At 38.3% G+C, this 25,774-nt stretch overlaps 1 protein-coding gene across 4 annotated transcripts in view; it reads right to left on the bottom strand.

Annotated features, from left to right (window-relative positions):
* Positions 1-6,696: 6,696 nt before the first annotated feature.
* The window catches only part of DOCK4 (dedicator of cytokinesis 4), a 241,377-nt gene continuing 222,299 nt past the window's right edge, over positions 6,697-25,774 (bottom strand). For 2 of the 4 annotated variants that reach the window (XM_050324050.1, XM_050324051.1), the window contains 11 exons: positions 24,010-24,093; positions 22,230-22,349; positions 21,765-21,886; positions 21,363-21,483; positions 20,752-20,833; positions 20,432-20,541; positions 19,128-19,295; positions 16,864-16,936; positions 14,332-14,445; positions 13,362-13,423; positions 6,697-10,123 (listed from right to left, as the gene is read on the bottom strand). In XM_050324050.1, the coding sequence (XP_050180007.1) occupies positions 9,698-10,123; positions 13,362-13,423; positions 14,332-14,445; positions 16,864-16,936; positions 19,128-19,295; positions 20,432-20,541; positions 20,752-20,833; positions 21,363-21,483; positions 21,765-21,886; positions 22,230-22,349; positions 24,010-24,093 (1,482 nt within the window). In that variant the 3' untranslated portion in view covers positions 6,697-9,697. The remainder of the gene's footprint in view (positions 10,124-13,361; positions 13,424-14,331; positions 14,446-16,863; positions 16,937-19,127; positions 19,296-20,431; positions 20,542-20,751; positions 20,834-21,362; positions 21,484-21,764; positions 21,887-22,229; positions 22,350-24,009; positions 24,094-25,774) is intronic. The other 2 variants (XM_050324052.1, XM_050324053.1) reach the window with 1 other exon arrangement.

Below are 25,774 nucleotides of genomic sequence, written 5' to 3'. Positions count from 1 at the left end.
CTCTGATAATCATTCAGTGTCATGAAACATGTTTTTCCGGTAATGTTGTGTGTAATACTTAACTGGTAATTATTGAATCTGAAGGATTTAGTACACTAATTGTGCTTTTAGACTTATCAATTTACTTCAGGTTTTACAGTTGAGGGGTTTTGTCCAAATGCACAGGAGAAATTTGCAAATTGTAACATGCCACACTGCTCTCATTTATTTTTGACAGCTTAGAAAGAGTATGAATTCTTTTATTTTGCATTTTTTATTAATTGTATGCTGTATATCAACAAGTCTTTTTAAGATTCTCATGTGTAGCATCACTTGATTTCAAAACACATTAAAGAAATAAAACACAACTACGTAGTAATTGCAATTTTATGCTTCAATTCTTCCACCACATCAAAGCACTTCAAGATTAGTCTGTTGAAGATGATTACCTCCAAAACATCTGATTGTAAATGGTTTAAAGAGCTTCCACTTTCACCCCAAGTATGTACCCGATCATATATATTTTTCATACTCCAGTTAGGTACAGTAATTTTAGAGGAAGGAACTTAATTATGTTGGTTGCAATCTGCCTAAAGCAAAAATATTTTAGTGAGCCAGTCTTGAAGTTTAAATACTTTTGTTCCCATTCTATAAAAAATTTTAATTATACAAAGAACTAAGTGGCTATTCCCAATTGCATAATATTTGCCTACCAAAAATTTGCCTACCAAAAACCCCTCTGCTGAATAAACCACTAAATTTAAAAGACTCTTTAGTTTGAAGAGACAAACCAAAGCAAAAATTGAGAACATTAGCACTGGAAAACAAAATTTTTAATTTATTTTTTGCTTACATAATTCTATAAGGTCAATAAATAATAATAATAAACTATTCTTTGGCACATTCTCTTAATACCTCCATTATCCACCAGTAGTCTCTGCTATTTCTTCCAAACATATTTAGAAAAAATCAGAAACTAGAGTCTCTTCACAAACTGTTTGTGCAAAAGCATATCCCTCTTGAAGAACTCAATATCTTTTTGACCTGAACATTACCTTCAATATTTTTCTTTGGTTGCTGAGAACTCATACAGCAACTTAATAACCTGATCGCCCAAGAGCAGCCTCTGCTGTGGAGTCAGTATTTCTGATATTTTGTCTATTCATCTATTTTCTGACTCTTACTGTGCCGTGATTTCCCACTGGAAATATGCTTAAGGATGGGAGCCTGCCCTTTTGCTTGCACTGCGCTATTCTGACTGTGCTGTGCAGAAGCATCATTTAATAGGCTCTTACTGAAATGCAGGCAAAGCAGGTAAGGCAGAGTGCAAGTCTTCCCTTGACTGCTGTATGACCTTGTCAATGTGTTGCTCTCCAGGCAGGGCGCACAAGACACCTACAGAAGACCTGAGGAGGAGCCACAGCAATTTGTCTGCTCCAGATAAAAATAAACCAACAGCAGTATTACCCTTTGTGAAGTGCTGCTGACTGCGCTACAGCCAAGCTGAGGATTCAGCAGTGAGATTAAAAAACTGTCATTCTCTGTCATTATTAAGTAATTTACTTTTAGTGCTGCTAAATATGTTATACAAGGACTGCATGGCATGGAGCTTTCTCGCCTCTCAGATCCTGCCTCACTGCAAGCACTTGCACACATTTCAGAGCACCAGTCCTAAACTGGCCCCTCAAAATAAAGATAGGGAGGCAGGCAAAACTAGCTTGCTGGGGAGTGTGGTGCTCTTTCAGGAGTGTAGCATGGATAATTTCATGAAAGGTTAATTTATGGTTTGAAACTTGTCAGTATTATGTAATAAATTCATAATATGGTTTAAATGAAGTCTCTTTTCTATTACAGGTAGACTCCTGTCTATTGCCTTTTTCTTTGGAGACCAAGGTAGAAATCAGGGATAAACCTGTAGTTTTCAGGGCAAATTCAAGTTAATGTAGCTGCAGTATTTATTTTTCTATGATTAACCAGTGTTTCTAGATCAAAGTGTTACAACTCTGTGTTTCACAAAACACAGATTATTAGAGAAAGACCAGAACAGCAAACTAGCCAGATGTTTTGACAGCCCAGCATACCTTCACAAAACAGCTTTCTATTCTGCCGACAGCAGCCCCAGCTTTGGTTCCTTTTGTCACCCAGCCAAAGCAACTCACCTCAGTGATTGTTGTTTGCTAATTAGTTTGAGTTATGTGATCATAGCTGAGATTTTGGCAGCTTGTTCTGGAACAGATTTATTAATGATGATCAATTATGACCAGGTGGAATTTCTGACAGATGATTTTTTTATTGTTATTTGACAATATATGGGAACTTTTCCATTAGATAAATGCAGTTAATGAGCTGACCCTGCCATCTGCTGTCATTTCTGCTGCTGTTTCTGCAGTTTAGTGCCTGTTCAGAGTCTCCCAGGTCACTACCTCTCCTTCAGCTCACTGTGGAATACAAATCTCTCTAATGAGCCCATGCAGTATTGAAGACTTGTCATTCAAGCTGTACCTGGTTTCAGGTAGCACATGAAAACTGAAAGCTTTACTTGCAAGATGGGCTGGTGATATCTTCAGTAAAAATAGCATTGAACCAGGAAAGGCTTACTGAGAGAGCTTGAAATATCCACCAAGTTTCCCAGTTTTCCAGATAAATAAGTGTAGCGTTGGTGAGAATGTTAAACAGCAATTTTGTCTTACAATTTGACATTTTAAATGTTTCTGTGTTCTTTACAGCGCTGCAGCTCATTGCAGGTAAGACAACTGTGTGCAATGCCAGGACAGCTAGTTGTGACACAACATACCACAAATACATCACTCCTGCAGCAGCAAGGACACAAAGGAGAGTGAGTGGCCTCTCATTCCATGGGCACCATGGAATGCTGCCTATCTGTGTCCATACCTCACCACGTTCAAGGCATATGCAGAAGCACACTTCCCACAGCAAGATGGAGCTCACCCATTTTTTGTCCTTGGGCATGGGCACTGAGGGGCCAGTAGTGAGCTGACTTTACTCTTTGAAGGTATGGGATCAAGAGCTAGCTAGAGATCATAGATGTTCTTCTCTGAACATAGAGCCATAAAATGTCCTGGGTTGGAAAGGACTGTTATCATCTGGTTCCAACATTTCTGCTGTGGGCAGGGATGCCTTCCAGCAGACCATGTTACTCATAGCCCCATCCAGCCTGGTCTTGAATACTCCCTTCTCCATGAGCACCTCTGAACTAAGAGATCACACAGCACAGTCTTTTTTTGTCTTAAATCTTCTGTCCTATCATAGGACCGAGGGAAGACAAACAAAACCCTGTGAACCATTTTCTTTGGGTACGAAACAAATAACATCTTTCAAATCTACATGAACACAAGAGAAAACCACTCCCCAGCATTATTTCACACAGGGGAGAAAAGCCCAGTAAAGCATGTGGTAAAAATCCAGTACTTCTCAAAACCCAGCAAATATTCCAGAAGTCAAAATAGATCTTTATGGCACAGAACCAAAATTTCTCTCTTCTTCTCTCTTCTTGCTCCCCTATAGCCCCTGTCTGCATGTTCAGAGTAGCAGGTTATGACTTGCTTTGATTGTGCTTGCTTATCATGCGGCTCAGGTTTTACAGCTATAAAAAGTCTGCTGAATGATAGCTGCAGGGAGATTGACAGGATGTGCTTCAGTTCTGTCTCAGAACTTGGAGGGGGGACTGCAGATGCAGGAAGACTCTCCTTGGCAACATAAAAAGCTTCTGTCCAGTGTGCACAGTCTTCTTTTGCTGAACTTGATGGCCTGAGAAGAGTGCAGCACTGTAATATTTGTTGCTTCATCTCCTAATGCACTAGCTGAGTTTATTGATGTATTTTGTTCCTTGCAAAGTGTCTTTTGGTCAGCGTTAGACTTTTTATTTTCTACAGGTGGGAATAAATTCATTCATGCAGTGGGTTTTTGTGGCTACATTTTGGTAGCAGCAGGGGGAGTGCTACAGGGTTGCCTTCTATTAGAAACTACTAGAAGCTTCCACTATCTGGTGGAGCCAATGCCAGCCCGCTCTAGGAATGTCTCAAAAAGCGCCGAGGTCAGGCTGCATCAGACTCTCCAGACAGCACACCTGCAGCAAGCCCTCCTCTTCCAACAGATGGAAAAAAAGAGGCTGGCATGGAAGTTCGGAGGGACAGCTGGCTCTTCAGAGCATATTCAGAGTATAAGGATAAATCATCACACAAGTTACACCACTTGATTGTAAACTGGCCCAAAGACCCAGGGCAATGGTCTCTCAAGTAGTTTTAGGCTTAAAGTGTAGATTCAGCATTTCTTCCCTCTTCCTCTCCCCCATTCTTAGCAACCCAAAAATAAAACCAACACTGCTCCCACCACCACCCCTGCCTCTCCCCATGTGTCTACCTGGCATTATTTTCTTCTTGAAAATCCTTTGCTTTGTTTCCTGGTCTTTTAATTTACAAGACATGCTGGGACTGAGCTTCACCCTTTAGTAAAGCCTGCAGGACCTTACCTACATCCCACCTCCTGATTTTAGTAAATTACATTAGTCCCTTAGTCCTTGACCTATCACTGTATGTGTGAACACAAACTCCTACAAGTGTACTACAGGTGAACTTCCCCCTCAGCTTTTGTTCCCAAGGCCCTTGTTGATAGTCCCCCCTGGGAATGGAGCAATTCTGTGCTGCATCCCCTTCAGGCTGCGCTTCTGAAATATTCCCCATGGGAAAGTGAAGCAGCTCCTCGCTGATGGTCTTTCTTTTGAAAAGCAAGAGGAGACACTTCAAGGGAAGTCAGCAAGGTCAAAAAAAACCCAACAGTGATAGAAGTTTCACAAATAAGCAAGAATGTAATGCAGAGAGTTTCTCTGCAAAATTTTCAGGAAATAAATTGAAATAAACAAGTGGATCTAGTTCCAATAGCAAATCGATGTAAAACATTAAATATTTAACCAAAATTTCAGCAGCTTACGAGCTATCAGAGCTATCAGCTGTTTCCTATGAAATTTGGACATCGATTTGCTCCCTAAAATACAGAGATGTTAGTTGCAAAATCAGTTATGCACTGTGGGTTAAGAACAAAAGCTGCTTAGCAAATTCAGGGAAATATTTTAATATTTTGCAGGGCTTTGCTATTTACAATTTCTTTGCCCTTGCACCTCATGGCAGTCAGTCTTCTCTGTCATCTGATGAGCCATAGCAAAAGAGAAAATCCACCCCAAAGCCTTTGTAAAATACCTACACTCTGTATTTTTTCAAGACTTCCAGCTTCCCTTCCATCCCCTTCAGCTCAACCAGCAGTTAAGATGGTATAACATTTGCTATAATAGCTTAAAGATATATATATTATGCTTATTTCACATAGCATTTCAATTTCTACCATTATTATTTTTCTTGGTTGAGTGAAAACACACTTGGATTAATTATTAGTCCATCAAGGATTTTGCTTGTTTTGTTTGCACCCCTCCTGTTTCCCTACACACACTGTTCACCTTCTTTTCCCTTCTAACACAGTCTTCTTGGAATAAATATCAGTCAATTACAGAGGAGCTGTGACAAGTTCTAACCTGAATTAGTTTGCCTAGCTGTGCCTGGGAGGCTCATGTCATAGGCTGCATCCCCACTGAAGTCTGCATAGCCCTCAGCCAGTCAATACAGACACACTGAGTTCCTTACTGAGCAATCCATTTAAAAAAAAATATTCAGCAGCCTTATTTTACCACCCACAAAGAGTCACTTTATCCTGGTGCTTAATGCACATGTGAAGTATGCAGCTCTAAACCTTTCCTGTTCCTGAGGCCTGTGTAGTTTAGCTGTTTAATCCCAACATTTTTTTGTTAATGTTAGCAAAGGTAACTAATCGTTCTACTTTCTTATATTAAAACTATGTCAAAAGCTGAATTAAAATGACAAGGAGAAGGTAAAGACAAATTAGTATGAAAAGGGCTTTCTCCTACAGAATCTGGTTCAAGGTCAGAATCTCAAGAGCTTCAGTGACAAACATCCTTCCACACTGTCACACCAGATGGGACTTTACCCTTCGGCCAGCATATGTCAAGGTTCTGCCCAGATCATCAGAAAATCCAGCTACCAAGAGGAGTAAGTAACCTGAGGTTACTGAGACAGTGCTGCTACATGCCTCACTGACCACAGTTACATCAAAACAAGATGCTTTTCATCATTTATACCTCAGGCACTGACTCCTGCCTATTCGTATGTTTCTGCTCAGCTGCTGTACTTTTTGCAGGTGCTGTTGGACAATCAGTGAAGAACGGTCAGGCAGGAGGGCACTTTCATACAGAAGAGAAGATTTGCACACAGCTAGACACTGTTCTGCATCAACAGGGCTATAGCTGCACTACCCTAAAGCCTTTACTACAAAGGGGTAACCAGGTTGTGCTTCTTTCAGGACATGGGCTATTGGCTATGATCTGACCTGGAACATCATAACTGAGTTCACTCACACTACAGGGGTATTACCCCATCATGAGAACCAGTCTGAATTGCATCATATCACAGGCAGCCAGGCAAGTCTGTAGATGCTTCTGTGGCATCTCAAAGATACTGTATTTGAGATGCTGGCATTTGAATACAAGATCATCTCACCTATTATGCATACATTGGCTAACATTCAAGGTATTGAGCAGTAACAGCAACTTATTCTCATAGGTCCTCCTAGATGAGCTTCTGAATTACTCATCATCATCCAGAAAGTGCTAAAATTATATTTATGACTAATACATAAAATTCAAACAAGACCTTTATTTACATTAGGTTTTCAAGCTCTGGGTGTTGCAACATACATAACAAAATTTCATACTACATTTTTTATAAGTAATCAGGTTGAAAGGCTGATCTACAAAATCAATTTGTCAAACCTGGCTAAGCAGAAAATGTGTCAACTCGGTTTTAGAGTTCTCTGTCAATTTTACACTGTTTGCTTTCGTTCAGAGTATTCCTGATGTCATGGTTATAAAAACAGAGCACTCATGCAGGTTAATTTACAGTGAACTTACTAGTTTTATGTTCTTCAGTTGTTCAGAAGAGCAGGTCAATACTCTCCACCTTGTCTCACAAAGCAATTACAGATCCAAATAGGGAGAAAACTCAATCCATCAGGAGATTGTTAACAGAAAAAAAAAAAACCAAAAACGGATTTAGCAAGACAAGGATTCAGAACTTTCATTCTGTGACAAACTGAATTATAATCTCTCATTCTGCAGAAAACAAGTAAAGATTAATCAAGTTCATTTATTCCATATTAATATTACGCAGCAACCAATATATGAGTGTCTAAGTAAACAGAGATTTTTGAAACGTTTTGCTGCAAAGCTGGCCAGTAATGCACACAAATGATAAAGTCATCAACTCTGTTTACTGCCAGAAATAAAAAAAAATGGCTTCAGGAGCAGATAACACTGATTCATACTGTGCTCAAGCACTAGTCAACAAAATCTATTAAACTACACGGGTGGGAAAAAAAAATCAAAGCAGTTTTGTTATCTTACTTGTGACACCTTATTTAAATTTCAGGCATTAATTCTTTATATCAGCATAAATATGTAGCCTTCTACAACTTTTATAATGTGGTTACAGACACAAAACTGTTATAGCAGAAAGCAAGAGCTAGTTCAAGGAATTTCAGACTTTGAAATCAGCAAGATAAAAAGCTAAAATTCATATGTTCCTTTTCAAGTTATGAATACTTTCACTAAAACATAAATATTTTAACATATATTATTTTTTCTGACATTCAAAATTGTAAAGTCAATATGGCAGAATTATTGTTAAAAGCACATATTTACAAATATTCTTTTTTCCATACATAAAGTATTTGGCATAATTATAACAATCTTACTGCATACACAACTGTTTGCTTCTTTTTCACATAATGGTACACTCCTTATTAAAATTTACCAATTATGTACAAAAATACTTGAACATTTATTATAGAAAACCTCTATTACTACCGTCAACAGCTTGTAACTGCTGAAGGTTTAATTGAGAGAATATAAAAAAGTGGTCACTTTCTTCCAGTAAACTATCAACAAATCAAACACCGCTAAAATCAACATGAGTTTTCCCAAAAAAAGAGGGAGAATATTTTTAACAGCATGATTTAAAATGCAGTTCACACATCTGTTCCCAAGCACATTTAAACAGTCAGTAAAAGAAAGAGGATACAAAAAGTACATACAGAAGGTGCTTTTTTTCCCTTCCCCTCCACATTCCTACATGTTGGCATTAGCTTTCCAAACCTCTTCAGATGCCGGTCACTAAATACAACCTAAGGCCAAACACCATTCTGCTACAATAAAGATGATGGTGATAAACTCAAGCTAAAAAGCAAATCCAAAACCAAAACCTGTCTCCAATGGCATATACACATTGAAAGAACTGTTCAGAATTTTTGCTAGATTTTTACAAAATTATTAAGAATGTTTGCAATTAGCTTTTGAATTGAATAACCGGCAATTTGTATTTTTAAAAATTTGCTCATTTAGTGAATTGCCTTGGTACTAGTCAGTACTGCCCGTCTTCGCGAGCGAAGATCCGGGGAAGGTCTTTCCACCTTCCAGCCTGCGCATTGGATTTTTTAGGTGAGACACAGTGTGCGCGGAACTGAGCCCGCCACTCCCGGGCAGGTGGGGCTCGTTAGCCCTTAAAGGCAACCCACCTACGTCCTAAGGACCTCGCTGCCACCGTCCAAGCTCACTTGGCCCCGGTAGATGAACCTTAGGATTAAAGGGTGGGCTCAGTTCCGCGCACACTGTGTCTCACCTAAAAAATCCAATGCGCAGGCTGGAAGGTGTAAAGACCTTCCCCGGATCTTCGCTCGCGAAGACTGGCCATTATTATTAGTCAGTACTGATTCTTGTGCACAAGTTAAACAAACAATTAATTTTTACCTATTTCATACATAGATTGTATTCTAGGGTGAACTTTCAAAAACAGCAGAGAGCCTCCACTAGCAAACTGCTTGCTTTAAAAAAAAATCCCAAAACAATAAAAGTACATCTACTGGAAGAATAAAAAGTAAATTGCACCTCAAAAAGAAAAAGGATGTGTCAGGTACAATAATACATTAATGGCACAAAACCTTATCAGGATTCACCAGAATGGTGCTGTACACTGAATGAAATACAGGTATTTATCCATCTTAAAAATAACATAAGCGTGTTTCAAAAATTCCAAACCACATTCTTACAACACTTCTCTGCAGTATAACTTGCATTATATCCCAGTTTTTCCACGTACATTTAAAATGGCCAACCTGTTCATTAGAGAAACTCCTTTCAGCCTATATGCAGAAACAACCTAGTCTACAGACTACTTTGTTAGAAAGCGTGCATTTATCTCTTGTAGTAAAGATCCAGTCAGTATATTCTGCATTTTGTAAGAAGCATTTGGCTCACTCAGATGAGAGTTGTAGGGTTTTAGATTTAATTTTTTAAATAAAAATAATGTACAAATAAAAGAATTTATCAGTATTCACCATCATAAAATTTAAAAAAAACCAAAACAACAATCCTCTCATTCATGCTTCCTATAATATCTGGCAACCTAAATTAGTAATTTCATTTCAAATGTGCAACATAATATTAATAAGCATTTCAAAATTACTCAAAAGAAAAGGTGGGCAAAATATTAAAGTGCCTAACTAAACCAGTTTTACCATTTTTAAAAAATATTATTTCTTAAACAGTAAAGAATTGGTTGCAATTAAATATAAAAGTGGCTTCTCATAGCTGAGAGACTTTGCGGGGCAGAGGCCTGGGCCGGGGAACCTGCTCAGTCCTCCTGGTGCTGTTTTCCAGGTTGTTTGGCCGAACCAGCTGTGGCTTGGGTGGCAGTGCCGGTGGGTCTGCGGCGGGCGGGATGGAGAGGCTGTGAGGTAGAGGAACGGGTCTTTTCAAAGTCCGCTCATACACGCTGTAGGGTGGCGGGGTTTTGCTTTCTTTTCTCACAGGCTCCTCAGAAACACTGTAGCTTGGGACAGTCACTGCTGGTTCACTGCCTTGGCTTTCAAAGCCTGATGTCTCTGATGTGCTACATCGGCTGAGTGAAGAGATGCCACTGCTGTAACTCCCTGACAGTGCCGGAGAGTTTGATATGAGCCCCGAGGAATGATACTCCACTGGAGACGGTGTGAATGATTGCACAGACCCCTGCTCAAAAAAAAGGGCGGAAGAAGAATTTACCTGGGGTATATGAAGGAGACCGTTTCCGTGCTGAGACTGAAAACATACACAGATACAGTGCATGGACTCTGTGCCCCTGTTTAATCAAGACCCAGTAAGAAACCAATAAAAAGCTCATTTCAATAGTGCCTGGGTGCACTGTAGATAGTGCTCATGCCAGTAATTCATATAAGTGGAACTAAAACCGCATTTAAATGTTATCTTACTATCATAGTACACTGGAAAAATCTGGAAGCCTTTACAATGCCCTCTTAGTTTTCCCAGCTGCAAGTGGAATGCATCACCTGGCATAGGGAATACCTGGGAGTGTCCTGCCCCCTAACGCCAAAGCACAGGTCTTGCAGCCCAGCCACTGCTGCCTACTGCAGGCTCTCATATCGCAAATTCAGTTTCCAAAGCTTTTCCTCACAGCTTTAGTGCATCATCATGCAGTGACAAGTGCATTTACATCGTGGCATCATTTCCAAGTGCACCATAATATCAGCGTTGGAGGGGAAACCCAAAGCACGTGTCAATGTAAGAGCCACTAATGGGTGCCAGCCCCCTTCAGCTGCTGTTCCTGCTCCCCTTCAGCAGCAGCAGGATGGCAGGAGGTGAAGGCATCACTGCTGCTGCAGACAGCATTTTTTCTGCAGATTCTCCATCCTTCCTCTCCCCCATCTCCCAGGTGTTCCTCGGACACACAAACACAACACACCACCTTTGAGACAAGGGCACAGGTGGCCAGGGGCTGCATCAGCAGCCTCGCAGGTCTCTCAGGAATGGTGAGGGACAGGAAGCTGAGGGCCCAAGCAGCAACCACAGTGCTGACAAAAAATAAAAGGTAGGGACAATAAAGGCCTACCTAAAAACATAAAGCAATCCTATTCCAGTGAAGGAACTTCAAATGAAAATTGTAAAAGGTTATCCCACACTTTCCAAGTTGAAAAGTTTTTGCAACAGATCTAATTTTGACTGGAGTCATCTGAGACAATCCAGACTTAATGGCTTCAAGCACAGGCTAAAAAAGGGATGGAGAAATCACATTCAAGACAAATTTCTCACTCCAATTGTTGTTAGACTGGTTGGCGCTCAGCTGCTTAGCTTGAGGTGAAAGTGTGAGCCATGCAAAAAGGGTGGGAGTGGAGGAAGAGTAGAGGGGCAGGGGTGTATAGAGCTGGCTACACTGACTTTATGCTGTTGAGATAATTTTAGTTATCCATCTAGGACTGGATCCACAGAACACTGAAATCAATGGGGAAAAATATTTAATTAAGATCAGTGGGTTTTGTATACTAGGATGACCTTCTCTGGAAGCACACTGCTAGAACACAAGCTAAAAATTAAGCCCCTGTATATGGCTATGGCAAAACAGAGAAAGTTTTCTTTAGAGCTCAATACATGGTGAAGACATTTCAGACGTTTTGAGGAGCCTGTTTAACTACTTGTTTCATGTTCCATTCCTCTGCATGTGAGGAGGCTGCAGCTGCACTCCTACTCCCACAAACATCCAGGGTCAATTTTTCAAGTAAATTATATATTTGGCTCCATTTCCAAGGACACTTGACACTCGGACTAAGTGACTATAGATAAGATTTAGGACCTTTGCTTTTGTCATTCTGAACAAGAGCAAGTATGCTTAAAGCCTGCAGGGGTAAGCACATGGTTCCTGATAGCAGTGCAGACAGCTTTCACCAATAGCAAGTAACAATCTAGACACCAAAAGAGTCTGGAAATTCATGCTCAAAGTGCAATCCAGCAGCTCTCAGAAGTATTTTGGGCCAGCATTCCTCTCCTAAGCAGTAATCCAGACTTTGTCTGTAAAATGCTTAAATTCTGTCCAGACCTCTAGAAGGAAAATGCTAGGACAAACTTCAAACATACCTAAGAATCATCAGTACCAAGTCCATTCAGGAAAAAAAAAAAAAAAGTCACTCATCTTTGTACAGATCCTAATGCTCTAAAGAGCTTCCTAGTAAGCAGTTAGCACAAAACCTGGGATTGATGCTCACTTCAGCCCAAGGGACCCTACAGTAATAGAACTGTGGGCACTCTGCTGGCCAGCACAACTGCTCCGTGTTGACCTTGGACCACTGTGCAGCCACAAGTGGAAATGTTACAGGCTTATGGGAAGACAAACAGGAGAATGACTATGGACTTGTGACTGAGGACCTCAGGAGGAAAGGAAATATTTTGGAGTGCCACTGTCCTCCTCAGGCAATGTATACCTCTGTAGTATTAGTTAGGCATTGGGTTGCTGAGGGACCACTTTGGCAGGGCTGCCTCCCTCTGTCCTTGCATCTGAGTGTCCTGAAGCACCAGTCATGCTCCTTTCTATTTGCTCTCCTTCCACATTGTTGACTCTAGTATTTCTAACTACAGAATTATCTCTGCTTCAATGGTGCAGTAAAGCCTATGCCCAAGACTAATGTTGTGCAGTCTGCCAGTATTGGTGTTTGCATGGAATAAGCAGGTTGCATGTTTGTGTCCTCCAGCGCTGTGCAATACACAGATTTCTGAGTCAAGTTTTCCAGCAAAAAAATGGGTACCAATATATGGGTACCAATACATTCAAAATGTTTCTTGAAATAGAAAGGAAACCTACTCCGTTTAGCCTGGATCCCCAATTGCTTTAACTGCTAGAGAAGAACCAGTACTTATTCAGACTATTACTTAATGTATGCTACTGGCAGGTGTCAAACTACTTCCAACTTCTTACACAACCTCCCCGGATCATTCTGCAAAGGAAACAGACACTAAAATGACTGAAGCAGGGGTTACTCTCTACATAGCCTCTAATCTAACAGCCCTGAATGCTGGAGGAATAAGAGGAATGAGTTGCACAATAGGTTCTCCTTAGCTGGCATCTCCCCTTGTTCCATGGTTGGAGTAGGTGGACCATCAGACACCTCTTACATGTATTTCTTACTCTCTCTTCTGTCCACTGACTCTGGTGAGCTTGATTATCCATGTAAGTGAGAAGCCTGATACTGAGAGGCTAAAGATTCTGAGGCTTAGGTTTCTTGACTGCATTTTTTAAAATCTTCAGAACTGCAGCAACTATTATGGCTACTTATCCTTGTGAATGGTTTTTGTACAGGCACATGATAACAAAAAGAATACATAATATAATACTAAATAATCTACATTATATATATACACTATCTACTCCAGAACACACTCCAGATCTGTCCCACAAAGGCAATTCACTGCAATAAGACATTACCTTCATTGGTGATCTGCCAGCAGGAGAAGGAGAAACAGAGGCTATGTGTCTTGCTGGTGATGCTGTAAAGTTAGAAAGATTTCAGTGCACTCTTGGCATTACAATTTTCACTAAGAAATCTTTTTAAGTGGATAGGAGATCATTTGATACATAGACATTATCTCTGGTTCCCTCTAGCTACTTTCCTGATGGTTGTAAATAGTTTTGGAGATTTTATTTATCTTACTTGTTCTCAGGATGATCTTGCAGTACAACCAAGTATAAGAAATTTCTGTATCTGCCTTTTCTGACAAATTTTACATCACGGTAGATTGGTTTATATCCTACCAAATGATAAAAGAACTTTAAAAAAGAGTCAGTATTACAACTTTTTACTTTTTGTTCTTCAGAAATATATTATGTATGTGTACATCAAATAAGAAAAAGGACAATACATAATATATCAAACATTTACCTGCAAATATACTGGAAACATGCCTGAGACATACGTCTAATATGCAAAAAGTGTATTCACACCATTGAGAACAATTATATTGATAGTGTCACTCAAGCAGCCTTTTCTTTAAATAAAAATTAATCTTTTGAAGGGCAAATTGGTTATAGTAACAGAACTCATATACTTGCATGATTGCTGTGCATTTTCTGGTCAGTAAGATTCTTTGTGGTTAATGATCATTTCTGATTGCTAACCTCCAATTATCATAAAATCAAACAACTAAATTTGATCATCGTCCCTAGTACTAGCACGAACTGTCTGAAACTACTCAGCCATTAAGTGAAGGGGCAGAGTACTGGAAACAGAATACTGCAGAGAACATTAACGAGATTAAAATACCCACAGAGGCAGTTCTACAGCCTTTCATGTAAGAAATCAAATAGTAAGCTAACCTGCCCAAGAAGTTAAACATTAATCAGAGTGGAAAGAATCCCTAAAGTACTGGAGCTTTGCCTGAAATGTCCATTAACTCACCAGTCTGTGCAGGTCTTGGTGGTACAGGAGGAGATATAAGTTTTCCACTTTCTGATGTGTTTCTGGCTTCCTTTCCACTATCCAGGCTCCAGCTGCTGGGGGTTGTGTTTACAGCTGGAAGAGAATGAAAAAGCTGTTACAGTCATCAACAGTTCCAGTTCTCTGACTTGCCTTTATCCATGAAGGTAAGAATACACAGAGTGAAAATGATAAACAGCTTAATAAGCATGCCTGAAAAGCTCTCATGATTACATCAGCACTTGGAAAGCTCTTAAATAACAGCTGTCAGTGTCCTAGTTGCCTGATGTGTGCATCTGGCCCTCAGGTCAGTTTGTGACTGAATAGCACTGTGGGCCATCAACAGCAGCAGCTGAGATAGCATTCTGGTGCACTGCAAATCCAGCCACAAAGGGAGGTAAGCCTGAAGCCTGTTAATATAATCAGTTTATCTTTGCACCACACTCCTATTTAGAGGTTTCCAGGCAAAGGGGAACAGACTATTTGTAAACTCTTTCCATTAACTCATTTTATACACAGAAGGGACTAGACAATGGAACTCGCCAAATTCCAATCAACCTTCTTCATAAAACTTTCCATGCTAACAGTCTTTTGTTACCTGCATAGACTACATAAAATGAAGGGAGTAAAAATTGGAAGAAATTAAAAGTGTATGACAGAAAAAAAAAAAAATCAACTTAAGAAATTATCGCAGATTGAGAAAATTTCTATGCGCTGTTTGTATCCATGGTCAAGGATCTTTGCTTAACCATGTAAATTGACTATCACCTTGACATGCATAAAATTGGCTGTTGTATTTGTTTGTGTTTTACCTTTACCAAATTCCATGACTTTAACTGAATGATTGCATAAGGTCTGGAACAGCGTCCTTGACAGAACTGGATTATCTCATGTTATCAAGAAGTCACCAATATTAGAAAGAAGCCACATAGACAGAAAGACAGAGCATTTAACGTGGACAGGACAGAAGCTAATTTGAAACACAAAACTATCATTACACTTACTGAAAAAAAAAAAAAAAAAAAAGAAGAGTGGAAGAAAAAAAAATGCTTCAAAACCTTCCCCTTAACTATCCAAAAACATCTTCAAAGCCTCAAACATCTTAACCCACCATGACAATTTCCTTCATTTGTTTGTTTGAATTGTGAGTAGAGAATCGTATGCATGGATCCTGTGCTTATTTCCAAAGATGAAACAAAAAGCAAAGTATTGTTGCTAACTGATGGCATCGATTATTGCTATCATAGCAACAATGAGAGCTCTCAGGATTGCAACCCCAGTATATACCAGACTTAATACAATAAGTACAGCACATATTATATTGTTTTCATATCTGTAACAATACTGTTACAGTATAATTGCACATTAGTTGACCCTGGGAACAGTGCACAGAATAATCTATTTTCTAGAGGATAATTTTGCTTTTTATTGCCAAAATATTCAATACAGTGTTTACTTTTTATTGTAAGATGTCATCTAGCAGTATGGCTTTGCTCTCATCCTAAAAACCGCTTGGCACCAGACCTAGGTACTTCAAATGCCTGAATCTCATGACAAACCAATTTTTTCTTTTAAGTCATTTAAGCAGTCAGTTCTTTGGACTCCTAAAACCTCCAGAAGATAAATATTTTATTTTAACAATTCTGTGATCTACGTGGCTGCATAGGCCAATGGAAAAGTTTTGTCATTTTCATGTTAAATTATTTCATATGATTTTCAGCCCTGTGAAAAATCCCACCTGAGCTTTCATAAAAACTTGGACACAAAAATACCTAAAAAAACAGCTCTTATTAAAGAAAATCTGATTACCGGTCAGTTCTTGTTATAGTATATTCTTCAAATATATACCTATTGAACTGTATCCTTTATTCAGCATACTACAAAGGTTCCATAATGAAATGATTGAACATATTACGGATGTGAAGCACATGATGAAATCATGGCACAATAACTCTGCCAACAATATTGGATTTCCTCATGCGCAAAATTATAAAAGGCAGTATTTTGTCTACAGAAATTCATACGTTTCTCATTTACCATAATTAAAAGAAAAAATCCCCCAAAATAAACGAACCACAAATTGCTCTTTTCAGTGAGAGTGTAACAAGAGCACACTGATTTATATTTGGTAAAGAAGACTTGCATGTACCAACTTCTACCCAACTCTTTAGCTTCTCTCTGCCTCAGTCTCCAGAAGGTGGCTCATCACCCCATTTATCTCTCTCAAGAAGCAGAAAAGACAGCTCTCACATGCAGCAGGCTGCAACCTGCTGCTCCATCTCATCCTCCTGCAAACTTCTGGGCCTCTTTTGAGTGCAACACTCCGTTCAAACACCATGTTCTCCCATTTTTAGCAAAGTATATTGAAACTTAACATTGTTAGTGTAATTTAGTTAGTCAGAATGTTTTGACACGTGGAGATGACAGTATGCACTTAAAAGAATTGGCATGCTACAGGAATATGATCAATTTTCATTGCTTCCAAGATTGGTATGTTGCAGGATTTCCACTTACCTTTGTCAGGGCCAGGCAGATTGGAATCACTTCGTGGCAAAGCACCATCTCCAATATGATTAAACAGCATTCTCTGTAAATTGAGAACAGCATGGTTTACACATAGTTGCTGTTGTATTTCAGGAGTCTTTAAGAAAACAAATATATTTTTGATATTATCCCCACTACATAGGTCTACTTTGAAGGTAGAGTGATAAACGAGATCTAACAACATAAACAGTTTAATAAAAGTGTATGTGTACAGATAGGGAGTCAACTAGTTTTCTGAAAACTGTACACATTGAAATCAGAGGGAGGATTATTATCTACTGAGTTCTGACAGTTTCCAGCACCTTAAAAAACAAAATAAAGCTCATTCCTCAAGTGGTGTCTTGACAGATTAATACAGATTACTAAACAAATAGAGGGATGTATCTGCAAAAATTTCATTAAAGAATCAGGATCTGAATAAGGTGTATTGTTTGACAATGTTCAAGTTATGGCTGTTACCTCAGAAAAGTTTTGTGTATTGTTTTCCAACCTTGATTTTTTTGGTAACAGTGTCCTTACTTCTCTAGTAGATAAGAGCTGACCCACAAAGCATGTTTGTCTTTTCTGAATATTCATTTATTTAAAAAAATCACAGTAAATTTATGAACTAATTTTAAAATTCCATTAGTTACTTTTTTACCAGCTTTCAAATAATCCATAGTCCCTGGTTTGTGTTGATAACAGATATAAACAACATACAGTTAATCCTACAAGTAATTCAGATGTACTTTCCATAGGAAATGACAGCAAGATAAACTTTACTTTTTTTTTTCTTACTTGTTTGTTTGGGGTTTTTTGTTTTGTTTTGTTTTTTAAGCAAGATCAGAAAATCACTGCAATCCAAATAAAATCCTAGTATTGTATCTCTTTATACTGTTCACAGAGGACCATGCCAAATTGATGAGGCACTATGCTGTGGTTCCACAAGATGGCAAACCCAGCTGCAAAGTAATCTTCATGGATCTAACATGTTGCAGCTCCATGTTACAAAGCGAGGAACACATACCTGCCCAATTCAATTGGACTTCAAGCATCTCATAGAGAGAATTCTTTGGTAGACATTGAGCTACACTATGTTTTCTGCATGTCATATTAGAGTCATACTGTGTCGGGAAATATCTGTTTTCCTGAAGTTACCACTAAACTGAGATGGTGCAACTACATAGGTACTCTAATGTGACAAAAATGTGTTCCTGCCTGATCTGGATTGAATTTTCACTGCCTACCAAGTCTGCAGTGCACTAGGATGTGGTACACAAATGTTTGAGTCTGTTTTCTGTTGTGAAGGTAAAGAGCAAAGGCTGAAATAGCAACTGAAATTGGAGGAGATAAAGAGACAAAAGCTGAATGAAATACAGAGAAACAAGGACATACCAAAAGAATGGAATTTAAAACCATATGGAAGAACAAGAGCAATCACAGGATGTTTAATGACACACAAATAAAAACCCCAAAAATGTAAAATTTGAAAAGCTTCATTAGGAAGAGTAATAGTGCAAAAACTAAGGAGGCTTGTTGACCAGTCAATGACAGCAGGCATTTCTCTTCAGACTATGGGAAGAGCTGGAGAGACACTGTACAATCACTCAGCCAGAGATCACAAAGCAAGCACAAATGGATGTTGACTGAAAGCAGCTGTACATAACCTTGAGCATCAATTTTAATGAGGAAAGTGGATGCAGTACTGCTGTGGTCTTGTTCTATGAAGTCCATCAAACTTCCTTAAATAAGGTAGCTATGGCCTGAGAGGAGTTCCAGTGCAGGAATTTGCCTGTGTATCTCATCTTTCCCAACTGAAACATTAATGTGAAAATTGCTTTCATTAAGCTGTAACAAAGTCTTTCATAAATGGGTCGTCCTTTCCTCTTTAGCTTAACGTGAAGCTCCAGCCAAGACTACTGAAATTAACTGGTATTAGAATAAAAGTAGAAAGGACAAGGAACAGTTTGAGCAGATAAATTCTAATGAGAGCTGCAGGTACCTCTAAGATATCTCCTTACAATTGTCCTGAGGATTTCTTTTCCCATTCTTAATCAGAAGGCAAAGAATCATGATTTTGTTTGTGATCACAGTCCATTTTTACTTCTATGGGAACAGAGCACCAGAGAAAGAAATTTCACCTTTCCCCAGAAAGATATATCTTCATTTCTGGTTATAAGGGCAGAAAGAAACTGTCAGACCTTCTCACCTTTTAAACATACTTCACTGTATGAGCAAGTTAATTTTCTACTTACCCTCTCATGGGACACTGAGGGTAGAGACAGATTGGGAGATTTTCCTGCTGGGCGAGTCTCAGAGAGAGCGGAGACTGGGCCTACGAGCTCCTCAGCCTCCCTTATGGAATCTCGGATAGAATGGGGGATAGAAGTCGCATTCCACTTGGCAAAGCAAGAGTTTGTAGTCTGGGAGCAAAAATGGGATAATTTTTCTTTGCGGCAAACCATAAAACCGCTTTATTTAAACATCTCCTGATCTTTCCTGTATGTTGTTTTGACTCCACTACCACTGAGAAAGGGCCCAGTAGATATATCTACTATAAGTAGAACTGTCCTTAAGTCTGGCTAAGCTTCAGTATTACTTCTTAAGCCCTCAGATAACAGCATGAGGACTTAAACAGAAAAGAAATAAAAAATTAAATCAAGAGCCATTTCAATAATTGAAGAAATAAGGGACAAGAAAAGAACTAATGAGAAACCAATAAATAATTTCTAAAACAAAGGATCCTGGACTAGCAAGTTGATTTTTATCAGAGGCAAAACTTTTGGTAGAAATCAGTGTTGAAAGGAGGGCTTTTAACACTGTACTTATGTTCTTATCTTTCTCAGCTTCAGCAAGAGGTGCATTGTGTGATGGCAGAGCTTAAAACAGCAATTGTGTTAAAGGAAAGCACTTAAAAGGAAAATAGGTCCATTAATAAGAAAAGATGAAATAAGAATTCAATATTGGCCAGCTCACCAAGTTCATTTTCCATTTCAGAAAACCCAAAAGAAATGCATTTCATAAAGACCTATATAACAGTATTTTAAGGTAAGAACACAATTAATTTTTTTCTTTGGAGTAACGAAATGTCTATGATTTTTTTCTGAAACTACATTGAAAAATAGGAATTGCCACATGGAATGGGTTATTATCTCACAGTGGCTAGGATTAGCTTTCTCAGAAGAAATAAAGGGGAAGTCAACAAGGATAACTGCCACAACAACAGTTTTTCTTTCTTTTTCCTTCTTCCCTAGATAGAACAAATGCTGTTGTTCCACACAAGCAGGCTGTGTCAGCTGCTAAGTTTCTGTCTCTCTCTCTCACTGCATTGAGTAAATGTATAGAAACAGATCTAAACCTAGGGAAATCAAGCGGAAATGCGATGAAGTATCATGTATTCTATTCACATCTTTTTTATGTAAAATATTTTAGAGTATTTGCTTATAAAAACATAAAAAATCCCTTGAAAATTAAAAACAATGAGTAGACTGAATCCGCTCAAGTTCAGCATGTGTCTTCTGAGTTATTGTGCTCTGAGGACTCTGAACAAACTTCTTACCTGCGAAGTTTCCGAAGGAGTAGGGTAGATGGCACTGCAGGGCCTCTCTCTGGGAGACAGGCAAGAGGTTTCTCGGGAATGCTTATGTTTGTCAGACAACAGAGGAGAGGCTAGAAATAAATGTGTCGAGTGATTAAATTCATTCAGTGAAACATTTCAATTCTATGCTTATGACAAAGAAATCCTCTGTCCCCAATAATTCATATTCCTCAAATAATTGGCTAAATTTGATGTCTGACCAGTGCTGTCATGTAGACATTCAGCTGTGTAATGTATCAAGTATAATTTAATATGGTTTACCACAAGTGATGAGCACTGACCTCTGGCACTGGATGGAGCAGAACTGGTCACGTTAGGTGAAGCAGAATGAGTAGAACTCAGGCTTGAGGTAGACGGACTAGGCTGCATATAGAAGAGATACTGTTGTTACCACATCACACTTATTAGTTTGGAAAACAAAAATTTATAGTATACTTTTCACTAGAACAAAGAACTTGTAATATCTTAGAGCAGATTATCAGTATTTCTAAATAGCAAACCAGTATAAAGAGAATTAAACTAATTACACAAGATGTAGTAAAACATCAAATAAATATAAATGTAATTAATACAATGAAACAATTACATCCCACTGTAAAAACAAGCAGACAGAAAGGTCTATGTAAGGTCAGATGACTTTGCATCACAGTCCATTCATTGCTCCTTACTGCATTTGTAAAAAATTAATGCTTCGATTAAAACATGAGAAAACAGTTACATAAAAAGTTATTTCTAAGTTAATGAGGTTAAAAGCCCATTTAAAGATTTGTTTTTAAAAAGAAGTATCAGCAATAATGTTGAGATCTCTGAATTAAATAACAGAAACATTACTTTACTAAATAGCCCTGTAAGAAAGATTCTGTATAGCTTGAAGAATGACAGTAAGTTGTACCTGCATGTTAAAAACTTCATCTGAGCTTTCTGACTGCCCAGTGATATTGCTGACTTCAGCAGAAGCTTGGGATGACAGTGATGAGGATGAATACCGATTGACAGCTGGGTAACTCAAGGGGCTAATATAAGAATAATGAAATACAAAATTGTTAACTCTAATTGTCAATCATAACTTCTCATGGGAAAACAGCACATGTTTACTAATCTTTAAAGTTCATTTCGGGATTGTGGGGGGAGGGTGACAGAGAGAGAAGAGAAAGAGAGAGATAATATATATACCAGCTATTCATGGCTGAAGATATTTCAGGCAGATCATACAAGAAAGCATGCACATAATAGAGGTATTTTATGGGTTATCTTCCATGAATAACAAAAGCCAGTTACTAGTATTTTAACTTGCCTGCGTCGTGGTATTACCCTGGCAGCATCAGGGCTCATAGAAATAGGCATGGAATTCCGGCATACACGAGGACTTCCATTTGGAAAATGAACAGGACTAGCTTGTACGCAGGCAGAAAATTCCTGGCAAGTTATTAAAAGAAGATTAATTCAAATAAACATAATACCATTAAGCATTTTGTAAGATACAGAAAGTAATTTCAATAGTTATATCTGCATTTTGGATCACCTTCATAATTAGGATGAAAAATATTTTAACTTCTCACTGCTGATAGTAAAACGTGACTACTTTTCTCTGCACAGTATGGAAAGTTTATGTTTCTCTTCGCTTCGTGGTTCTGCAAGGCTACAAGCTGTAACGTGGACAACCAACCAGAAGATGTCACTGTTTGCTGCTTGGGAAAATGAAACGATCCTTAGTGCAGCTGAGTGCTCTCCTGATCTATCCATGCAACTGCTCATGTACCTGTATTCCCAAGCTTGACTTCATCACAAAGAACTGATCCACCAGCTTTTTGTGTAGTGGCCTCATGTCCTGCGGCACCACCTTCTCGTGCACAGCCAAGCCAAATTCTAGAATCTGAGCCTGCAGTGTGGGAAAAATATATTTTTGATACATTTTCTGTAAGCTTTCATCACCAACCAGGATACTAATAAAAAAAAATCTAACAAAATGCACATTGCCTTAAAAGCATCAATCTAACTGCCTGAAAGATCTGTAATCAAACAAGGCCTAGGACCAAAAGCAGTAACACACAAGAGGATTTATGCCTCTTCCCATTTACTATTCAACTTTCCCAAAGGTTTCACCTATGCAAATTCAACTCCAATATAAAACCCACTATGGATAATATAGTGAAAAACCTGGCTAAATAGTAGCTTTACAAAGCAGCAGGTCTAAACCTTAAATAAAAGCTATTTTCTACAAGAACAGTTGTAAAAAGCATGAAACCACAGCAATAGCCACATCTACCAGAGATCCTGTAATACATTTGCAAGGAAGTCCATGGCCTCCTCTCCTATTCCAATTCCCCAGAGACCTCTGTAAGTCATGGCTTTATGTATATTCTTGACACAAGGCATGACAGGCTTCAGAATAACATTACTGAAACTCTAATCTTGCTCAAATTTGGCCTTAGGCATCCAAAATATTGAACTGGTTTCATGAGGAATCAGATGAAGTCAAACTTAAAAACAAAATAGCTAGAGTATGTTGTAATATCTTGGATGAGAGCTACTAGCTGATGTTTTCAGGCAGCCTGCGAGTGGGCATGCAGCTGCACAGCATCACTGACCCAAGGTCAGGACTGTAGCACATCCATCCACATGCACAGCCATCCCAGCCCTTCTGAATCTCCACATTAAATCATCTGTGGATGCCAGATAGGCTTTAACTGCTATTGCTTGGAATTCACAGTTTTGTCACAGGAAGTTATTAACTCCAGCTTTACATTGTAAAGGTTAGTGAGATTATCTATAGCTTGAATTGCAATTAAAAATTGTCATTCAGCTGATCTGACCAAAAACATACCACAATGCTGATGAAAAGTGGAATTTCCATCTTGCCAAATTCCAATACTCTGACCTTTTTATCCTAAACTGGCAATAAAATCTGAAATTTCAACATGCTGCATAGAACGAAGACAGGTAACGGTCAGTTAAAAAAGCTGAAATAGTTCATAAGGTCTTTGATTAAAAAAATTTTTTTCAGCATTTTCAAATGGAGATGCTTCATATTTGAGGCTGGAAGGTCATTGACTTACAAAGTAATGAAGAAGGAATTAAAAAATCATATAATGCATAGAATACTCCTCTGTTTATTTAATCACTTGGCATTTATTTTATTGCCTACCTACTTTGCCAATTATCATTAGATATCTTTCATTGCAATAAGATTATTTCATGCCTTTTTGCTCTTATGGCAAACCTTGCAGTGAAATTATTTGTTCTGTAATATTGGTAAAATATGTCAAAGAAATATTTGCTGAAGCCATCAAATATTTCAATGAAATGACGTTTATTGTGTAGTAGCGATAAAATATGTTGTGCAAATATTTGTGTATGAGCATGACAGAACAGGCCTCTAATTCAACTTTTAATTTCGAATAGTTTGAAGTAATTAAGGTGATGATGGAAAGGACTAGAGAAAAAATACTAACATGATCCAGAAACCTGCTTGCATAGAAAGTTACTGTCTGCTTAAAACAGCTGAGCAGGCCACCTAGTCAGTCTTTTCCCCACTGTACCTGCTCGAGCATCAGCTCTCTCAAGCGTGTGATCTTCTCTCCATCCTCTGGATGGTTCAAGATGTATTCTTTGATGAAGAATGCCTAAGCAGAATAAAATCACAAAGTAATACAAAGTGAGTAAAAACACAACTCTTTCAGGTTTGGTTTTTTTTAAACAAGTTTCTAGGTAATATTTTCAAATATTTTCAAAGTTCCTTTCTACTGCAATAACAGATAATACATGTTAAATAATTAATTATCACATACTAATTGGTGGAGATTATAGGCAAAAAAAATGTAGCCTCTCTTGAGTGGCATTTATAAGTTGTTTAGTATCCAGGACAGACCTGAAGCAAATTTTGAAACCTGCAAATCAGAGTTGAAGCCAAATACAGGTTACCTGAACCAAATATCTCTTCCCCAGTAATTGTGACACAGAAGTTTCAAATAATTACAAAGAGTTTGATTTTCCTCTCTTTTCATAGTATGACCTCCCTTGTTCTTAAATGTAAAGACAACAACAGCGTGGAACTGTATGCTATTACATGTATCAGAGCTGTGACATTATCTTCTTATTCACTTAATATAAATAATGTTCTAAAGAACTCACAGTGATCATCTGACCAACATCCAAATATGTTTGTGAGCTTACATAACTTTCCAGTCCATTTTCAATGCTCAAATTGCACCAGCTATAATACCCCAAAGTCATTTTACCCACCAGCAATGGTCTGGTCATAGTACTCTCCCTCTTTGTTCATGATTGCACCTTTCTTAACATAATGACTATTCTACCCTGCAGGGGGATTATATTGAGTTTACAATTCTTGACACTATTCTGTAAATAAAATGCCCAGCAGCTTATTTGAAAGACTTCTAAAGCTTTTTAAAAATGCATTTGTCACAAAAAAGTGTCTCTAAATATATCTATACATACATACACATGTCTTTCCATCCCCAGAGTTGAGAGGATAATAGCGGCTGCTCTGGGCTATGTTTTCCTTTTGCACCTGTCTTAGCATTTCCCTCATAGACTTCTCACTGGGTTCTCCATCCAACTTTAGCTCTTAAAATCTTTGCTATGCAGAAGCATTTGTAAATATGGGGAGCAGCAAAACTGGAGATAAATACATGCCTTCTTCTGATTAAGTTCCAAGATTTCATGCTGTGACAAACCATAACAAGAAAGTGCTGAGATCTACCTAGGAAATGCTGATACCATTCACATGGCCTTTTTGCTGCAGATAAGTAAACTATAAGAACTCAGGTTTAAGTTGTTAAAAGGAGCCCTCTGATACTTGCTGAAATCCTAAGCCCCAAACTTCTGCCAGCTGATGAGATTTTTTCCCCTTAGCTACAACCTTAATGTTCTAATATTGAGCAGGTGATGTGCCAGTGGTTTTGGGCTGAGATTTATAGAGATCTATAGTGTGAGTTACAGATGTAATAATCTAACTTCAAACAAAATTCCCAGTAACTATCAGAATTTGACTAAATCCAGTAACATTTTTGGAACCAGTGGCTTCCAATAATTAATCATGAAAGGGCCTCTACTCTTCTAGCACATGTAAAAGAGTGAAAAGAAACGTAAATTTTAGTACAAATTGCAGTTGAGAGGTGTTAGTGGGCACCAATACAACTCTTCATGTTTTTCCAGCAGAATTTAGAATTATTTTTTTTTTAAATTCAGTCTTTTTAGCATACATAAAGGTGCTGCATAATAACTATAACTTCTGTAAACTTTCCAGGAGTCTGTTCCTGTATTGAATCTAGTGAATGTATA

Source organism: Myiozetetes cayanensis, unplaced genomic scaffold (genome assembly GCF_022539395.1).
Source record: "Myiozetetes cayanensis isolate MyiCay16 unplaced genomic scaffold, myiCay2020 scf3, whole genome shotgun sequence".
Lineage (NCBI taxonomy): Eukaryota > Metazoa > Chordata > Aves > Passeriformes > Tyrannidae > Myiozetetes > Myiozetetes cayanensis.
This window is presented reverse-complemented; position numbering and strand designations above follow the sequence as displayed.